The sequence below is a fragment of the Austrofundulus limnaeus genome, unplaced genomic scaffold, assembly GCF_001266775.1.
Source record: "Austrofundulus limnaeus strain Quisiro unplaced genomic scaffold, Austrofundulus_limnaeus-1.0 Scaffold64, whole genome shotgun sequence".
Classification (NCBI taxonomy): domain Eukaryota; kingdom Metazoa; phylum Chordata; class Actinopteri; order Cyprinodontiformes; family Rivulidae; genus Austrofundulus; species Austrofundulus limnaeus.
Genome location: NW_013952466.1, coordinates 2,257,446 through 2,265,295, shown reverse-complemented (window position 1 = coordinate 2,265,295; position 7,850 = coordinate 2,257,446). Strand labels below are relative to the sequence as shown.

Sequence of the window (7,850 nt, the reverse complement as noted above, 5' to 3'; positions counted from 1 at the left end):
AAATAAAATGGCTCCTTCTGTGTTAAAATATATTTTTAACTTTTAGTTAAAAAATTTTAAAAACTAAACAGCCTACAGTATTTTTACCATCTTTATTCTACAGTTAAAATATATGTTTATTAAATAAAGTCTAATGTTACAACTAATCGGGGATCCCTTCAAAGCTAAAACCGAATGCGGGGTGAAAGTTAATGCGCATTCATTCTAATTAAATGAATTGGGCGCGACTTGACCTACCTCAAACATTTCCTCTATATCGCGAGGAGCAACGTTGTGCTGCAGAACAGAGGCCGGCAAACAACCACAGGAAAGCAGTCAGCACACAGAAAAGCCACAGAGACATAACAGACAGACATGTTACAGACAAGATCACGTTTTGACTTTAATTTAAGTTAGGATTGAACAAAAGCAGGCTATTAAATGTCGATTGGGTTGGATGTTGAGACATTTTTAGAGACGGACAAAACATTTCAAAAGCACATAAAAACAAGACGTTGACACACGTGGACGAGTCTGACGAGTTACCTCTTCTTCTTGCCGTTCTTCCGAGTCACTCTGCTTACAGTCAGGATGATGCCGCAAGAACTGGGCAACGTACGTCATCACAGATTTCTCATCTGGCTTGTCCACATCCACATCTGAGAGAAAAAACCAATCGGAAACCACGTGAAGCGGGAGTCGACTGTACATACATTTGGTTTTTTTCTCCCCCTCGGGGTGAACAATAAGAGCAGGTTTGACTGGAACAGACAAGTGGCATCTCTCAAGAAAACAATCGTCAGATTATCAGTTTGGAGATGCCGCCGTGACGAATCCCATGGCCTAATGGACCCTAATTATACCGATGTCAGGCTCGATTTGTCAGAGATCACTCTGAAGGGCAGGCGTGAAGGAGCACAGATGGTGTTTGGCGATGACACAGAGGTGCACCTCACAGATCCACGGCTGTGTTTTTACCTGGCTGCCTGCTTTCTGCTAATACCAACAGAGGTTTCTTATTCTTTTTTGGGCTGTTTCTTATTCAGAGTCACCCTCCTTCATCTCACTTCAGATTACAGCAAATTATGACAATTTAAAATGTACACTGCAAAAAATGTCCACCTAACCAAGTTTTAAAATCTTATATGCAGCCAAAAAGTCTTTTTGATCTTGTTTTGAGACTGATTTACTAAACAAGAACTGATTGTGTAAGAATAATCATCTTGTTTTCAGAATGTGTAAGGTTATTTGTCTTGTTAGTCTGGAAATTTGACTCAAATTAAGTCAAAAATTTCTGCCAATGGAGTAAAAAATTTTTACTTGGTAAGATTCTTGAAATACTTGATTTGACTCTTTTTTTCTTATTTCAAGAATCTTACCAAGTAAAATTTTCTTACTCCATTGGCAGAAATTTTTGACTTAATTTGACAAATTTTCAGACTAACAAGACAACTAATCTTACACATTCTGAAAACAAGATGATTATTCTTACACAATCAGTTCTTGTTTAGTAAATCAGTCTCAAAACAAGATCATAAAGACATTTCTTGGCTGATATAAAAATTTTAAAACTTGGTTAGATGGACAGTTTTTGCAGTGTAGGCATAAATAGCCACTGGCCACTTTATCCCATGATGCTAAATTTAATTTAAATCTAATTTAGTCACGACATCTTTAAGAGTCTGACAGTCCAGTGGACTCGGTTCATCATTTGTTACATTTTCAGCTTCGGTTTGGGATTACACCCATAGAAATTATACAGGAAATGTTGTTTTACCTTCTGGATCGAGAAGCTGCGGAATGCCTAACTCTGTCTCAGCCAACAGGAAGGCTTCTTGCAGATTTTCTCGATTGGTCCTCCTCCATATCTGCTCCATGTCAACCAGGTCAGGTCGGAGGGCGTTGATAATGGCAAAGAAAGCTAAACCGGAGCGCCAGCTGGGTCCAAAGTCCTTCACCTCAAGCCCTAAACATCTACGAACAACAGAAGATCAGAGGGTCAGCAGACAAAACGAACTTAGCGGGAATAAATTATGAACCAAAGCATTCAGAAAATGTATTTTTCCAATAATTTTTTAAGTACTTAGTGGCTGTCTGCTGAACCCATCTCAGTAGGGCCTTCCTGGCTCCGCCCTGCAGTGGAGGCAGAGGTTTTCGTTTGACGGGAGGGCTGGTGGTGTCCGTACTGCTGGTGGAGCTGTCCACAGAGGACGTGCTGCTGGACGAGGCTTGGAGCTCAGGCAGGCTGCTGGTTAGCTCTTCAATCTGCAGGGACAGGAACCCAGAAAATGTCAGGATTATTCCTTTTCATTACCCTCGCAGCCTTGTTGGGTATTCTGGGTAATTGCTGTGTGAAACATGCATGATTTAGGGCACAAATCTCAAAATGTACTGTATTCCCATACTTCAGCACATGCCTGTTTATCAGATGGGGAGTATTTATTGTTATTCAGACATAATCTACAACAAACAGAACGCAAGAAATCCGTAAATAAAACCTGTCAATATGTCTAGAGRTGATTAAAACATCTGTCAGTGTTGCAGACTTCTTTAATGTCCTGACATTTTATTTTTTTCTGTTATACATTACTTTTCATCTATCCATTTTTTCCCCCCACTTATTTATGGTTAGGTCACAGAGGCAGCAGGTCCAGGGGAAACTCAGACATTCCTCTGCCAAGCAACACTTCCCAATGAGACCTTTGAGTTTACATTAGCTGACTACACAGCTACTGAGTAAAATTCATTATAGTAGATGTTTATCTGAGAACGCTGTAGCCAAATATAAAGAATCTCTTCCATCTTTATTTTCCTCTGTCTTACAGATTAACGTAACAGAGAACAGTAACTTAGATAATCTTATTGATAATAGAACTTTAATGCAAACCTCTCTTGATGAAATTGCTCCACTAAAAAAGAAAGTTACCAATCGGAGGAAGCTGACTCCTTGGTTTAATTCAGAGTTATGTTCTTTCAAACAGGCATCTAGAAAACTGGAGAGAAAATGGCGTTCCACTAATGTTGAAGAATTTTATTTAACCAGGAGAGACGGTCTGCTAACATATAAGAAAGCCCTTCGTAAAGCTAGAACTGTATATTATTCATCTTTAATAGAGGAGAATACAAACAACGTTTTTGCATTGGATCGTCGCAGCATTTGTATAAACACCTGAAAATAGAGGATGATCGTCCACACCAACCCTAGAACAATCGAGGGCCGTCCGTCCACAATGTCTGTGGAGTTTATGTTCACCAGCTTGATCTGTTAAAACAAAAACATGGTCAGCATCATCATTTTAAGAGATAAAATTCCAGATTTGTTTTTCTGAAACACTGTGAATACTGACCGGAGATCCTCTGTAGGCAGACTGAGGGTGGATAAAAGAAGAGAACAAATGAGAGTGAGAGTTAAAAGGAAGCAGAAGAGGGGCACTCTAGATGCATTTGATCGAACACGAAACGCCTTATTGACTGCAAGATGGCAGATACTTCTCTGAGGTGATAAGAYGAGCGGTTAGCTGAGATGTATCGCCGCTGCGCAGGCAACAGGGATTATATCCAGCAGAGACCAACAGTAGAAGTGAAGTGGGGGTAGAGAGGGCTGTATCTTGTGGTATAATGAAGTGTTCTATATTATCATACACCGGGTCAGATTACTGAGACGCTGCAGCACAACAGGTCATCGTGGGACAATAACAACCACTCCATGTAGGTGAACCAGCATGGAAGAGGAGATTGGGGGCAGGCTGGGGGCGGGGCAGAGAAATGTAGGATGGTGGCTGATAAGGAAAACATGTAACACATGATTTTATATTAGAAAACGCACCAGGCCGCCCTGATAAATCAAACCAGAAGTGTGCGGATGATAAGTGGAAGGATTTGGTTCCAGTGCACCCAACTACAGGAGCAAAAAGAACATAAGGTGGCCTTCTTGTAACTGTTTTGAGTAACAGTTCTCCAGGCTTTCCGAGGTTTTTCTTCTGACTTATTTTCTGTTTAGTCTCTGTGTTTGTTCATGACATACATCTGCTTAAAAATAAAGAAGCTGGACGAGTGAAGGACTAAAGAAGCAGAAAAAAAAACATCTACATCAGATGACCGGTATCTTCGAGATCCACCTGAAAGACTTAACTGATCAGTATTTTTAGCAAATTCTCTGTTATGTGTCGACACATCCCTTGAGCTTATATATTTTTTAAAAAGTTATATTATTGTAGACTGTTGCGATAACAATCTGTTTTTTTTTTCATTACTATGTTCACACTCTTCATGTGACGGCTATTTAAATTACTAAATTTGCATTTTTTTGCATGCAGATTGTATCCACAACCTTTTGTATTTTTGGCAATTTTGATATTGTGCAATCCAGTGGCGGATCTAGGATTTTTCTGAGTAAGGGGCCACAATATTCATAGAGGGGCCAAGTATTCATTCAGCGTCCTTCCACACAAATCACTGGTTTTGGTAAGGTGTATATATTTTACCAGTCACACATTTAAACACTTGTAATGTCATTTTAAAACAGCTTGCTCTGTAAATTCTCCTTACCAATTTTACATGCATTTTACAGTACATGGATAAAATACTCTCAAACACACAACTTTTGAGATAATCCAGCCAACATTTGTGAGTTAAAATACTTTTTCTACTGGATTTTTCAAATTTTACAAAAAGAAAAATACTTCTGTCAGCTTGATTCATGCTGCGCTTTTCTATTTGGCTCATTAGCGCMTCTAGTGTTTAGACATGGAACTGCACCCAGCATCATCAATCTTGGGCAAAAGACAGATGAGTGATAGGACAGGGGCACTTCAGGGGGCCAATCAAATTTCAGCAGGGGCCAAAGCCCCTGTGGCCCCGGGCCTAGAACCGCACCTGGTGCAATCACAAATTGCAATCTCAATATAATTTGGAACAATGATTCATAAATCAAAGCTAGGTGGTTTGAAAACCAGACAACAAACAAACATTCCTCCAGTAAAACAATGACCAAAAACTGGGCTGAAACTGAGCGTGAAGGCAATAAAAAAAACTTTAAAAGACCTTCAGAAACCTGAAGATCTATTGACTGTAGGGCTGCCACAAACGATTATTTTAATAATCGATTAATCACCGATTATTTATTCGATTAGTCGACTCATCAGATCATACGTTAATTGAATATAAAACATADAGCTTATCACGTCAGAATGCAGCTGCTATTGTATAACCATGGTTAGATTTTAGCTATATGCTAACTAAAAATAATTGCTGTGGAAGGCAAGTTCTGCTCTGCAGATATTGCACAGGTTTCTCTTTCATTTTCTTAAAATGATCCCACACTTTTGAGCTCCGTTGCAGGGTAGCCATGATACCAGAGCCTGTCTGTATAATGTCTTGTGACGTCCACGGCCTACCCCAGTTACCACTACTGTGTATGTGTGTCAAGGACAGAAAGGCAGATGTGGCAGTGGAAGGTGTCAAAGCAGTTTGGAGAGAAAAACAAAGTAAAGAACAACAACAACAAAAAGAAAACGATTAATCGATTATTAAATTTGTCATTTTAATAATCAATTAGTCGTCGATTAATCGTGGCAGCCCCAATTGACTGAGAAACTTGATGAAAATGTTAAGATCATTTCACAGCAATCAGAGAAAACAGATAAAAATAAAAAAAATAGCTGCAAATTTGGGTGATTTGAGGCTGGATCATTTTCACTCACAGATAAATAAATGATTCAGACAGTTTCAAAAAGTTTTAAACATGATTTAAATATCACAAGCATTAGAGCAAAAGCTTTACACAAGCAAACATCCCTGTAATTTGAACCTATGTGTGTAAATCGGTTACGCACGGCATATTTTGTCACACATACACGTCCATAAATGGTAAAGTGCCCACTGATGCCTCGTCTCCAGAAAGCAGATTACTGCCGAAGGATTTAAAGTTTTAACCCTGTCACATTCGAGGAAGACAAATCAATGTCCCTGCAGACTCCAGCTCATACTTATGGTTTTATTTATGTATATCCAAGGATGAGCCACACAAAGCTTCAGGAACGATTTCTACCATCTCACCATGAGCASCAGATGCATTGAGATAATTACAACTAAAATCACTTTGAGTGTTTTTAATGCAATTCTGATGACGAAAACTGGCAAAAATAAATCACCTTTTGAAGGAAAAGTGCAGAAAACAAATGGGACACGGAAAAACCCGAACGCTAATATGATGAAGTGCGAGCAACGTTCAGGAACCAACAAGTAAGACGAATCGATTAAAGAGACAGAATTAGTCCAATAATTTGATTTTCAAAGACTTTTCCAGCACTTCCAAGCAGCCAAGCAACTAAATTAAATGAATTATTTATGAAAAAACTCGGACAGAGTTAGATTTGGTCAACAAAATTGAATGCAGAAACATAAAGATAGAAAATACTGTTTTCAGAATAGATGGGGGATTTGTGTAGGGGGGGGGGAAGGGAGGGGGTGGGTCACTGAAGGTCAAGATTCAATATTTGTGCCCAAGAGGCACCAACTGAGCGAGAAGAGAAAACGGTAGGGGGAAAAAAAAGAAAAGAAAAACGCATAAAAAGACGACATTGAACTCTTACCTTTCTACCCTCGAGGAACTTGAGAGCCGTACCGATGTTGGCGACCCAGTGGATCCTCTTTAGCTTCTTGCCCTGCTCACATGGCTGCGAGAAAACAAACAAACAATGGATATGAAAGAAAGCAATCAGACCGACAGGAAAACTGAAGGAGATTTATTTTAGATGCATGAATAAAATAATATATACATAGATGTATTTCCAAAAATCTCACAGCCGAGGTGAAATCTATTCTCCGGATTCTGAAATAACATGAGAAAGTTACAAGGGGTCCAATCAAGGCTGTGTTTGACTACAAACAGCCAGATCAATAGGACGTACACGATTCAGACCTCAGGCAAAACTGGCCGAGTTAAATCCCAGAGATGTGTGTGTGCCTGTGTGTGTGTGTGTGAACTCTGATCTGTCTTTGTTAATCTGGGCTTTCCCCCACAATTCAAACATCCTAATACAAGCAAATCAATGAGCCTTTCCATGTAATTGAGGCTCATTTCACATTCACTATTAATTCTTCAGCTCCACTGAAACTGACGGTTGCTGTACAAAGGATGAGAAATTCCTGTTTTCTCTATAGTCGGATTGGAAAAAGACACGCTGCAGCCGTTTTGGTGAAACTGAGTTTTGAAACAATCTGTAACTGAGAGCAGAGAGAACGGAGTTGTTTGAGTCACAGGACKAAAGAAATCACCAGTTTTTGTCCAGAGAGGACTTCCAGGAGAGCCAACAGCATCGCACCATCCTTGATGTCTTCAAACAGGTCTTTCACTTCAAGAGGAGGGACACACTGTGAAGACAAACAAAGACACAAATGAACCGTTGSTGACAATTCTTAKTCATCCAGGTCATGAAAAAAAAAGGTTAAAAAACAAAACAAGTGGATTCTGTCCTAACGAGGCCTCTCCAGATGGTCTGCAAAGCTCAGAGCTCCACACTTCTCCAGACTTCCTGAGCAGGAACCAAAACGTCTTCAGCTTCAGAACTGAWGTCCAGTTGTTTTGTGTTCTCAAACGATTTTTTTTTGACAAATGAAATGTTAGACCACATTAAAGAGATAGTTCAAATCTTTTTTTAGCAGGGATTTGTGGAAAATGGTGTAGAAAGCTGTTTGAAACAACCTCAGCTTTGGKGAAACAGTCGAACCATGACTGCTGTTGTATTAAAGGGGCAATATTATGTGTTTCTCAGACATATATTTAAATACTATACCATAATAAAGTATCTATGTCAGCTGTAGTTGTTATTAAAATGCTGTTTTTATGTTTAAATAGAAAATAAACTTAT

At 39.3% G+C, this 7,850-nt stretch overlaps 1 protein-coding gene across 1 annotated transcript in view; it reads right to left on the bottom strand.

Moving 5' to 3' along the window:
• LOC106518657 (nesprin-1) overlaps positions 1 to 7,850 on the bottom strand; it is a gene marked incomplete at its 3' end in the record, with an annotated part of 139,050 nt that overhangs the window by 119,911 nt on the left and 11,289 nt on the right. The window contains 8 exon segments of the mRNA XM_014010029.1: positions 238 to 276; positions 526 to 638; positions 1,757 to 1,953; positions 2,063 to 2,244; positions 3,149 to 3,241; positions 3,327 to 3,347; positions 6,573 to 6,656; positions 7,258 to 7,353. Coding sequence (XP_013865483.1) covers positions 238 to 276; positions 526 to 638; positions 1,757 to 1,953; positions 2,063 to 2,244; positions 3,149 to 3,241; positions 3,327 to 3,347; positions 6,573 to 6,656; positions 7,258 to 7,353 — 825 coding nt within the window.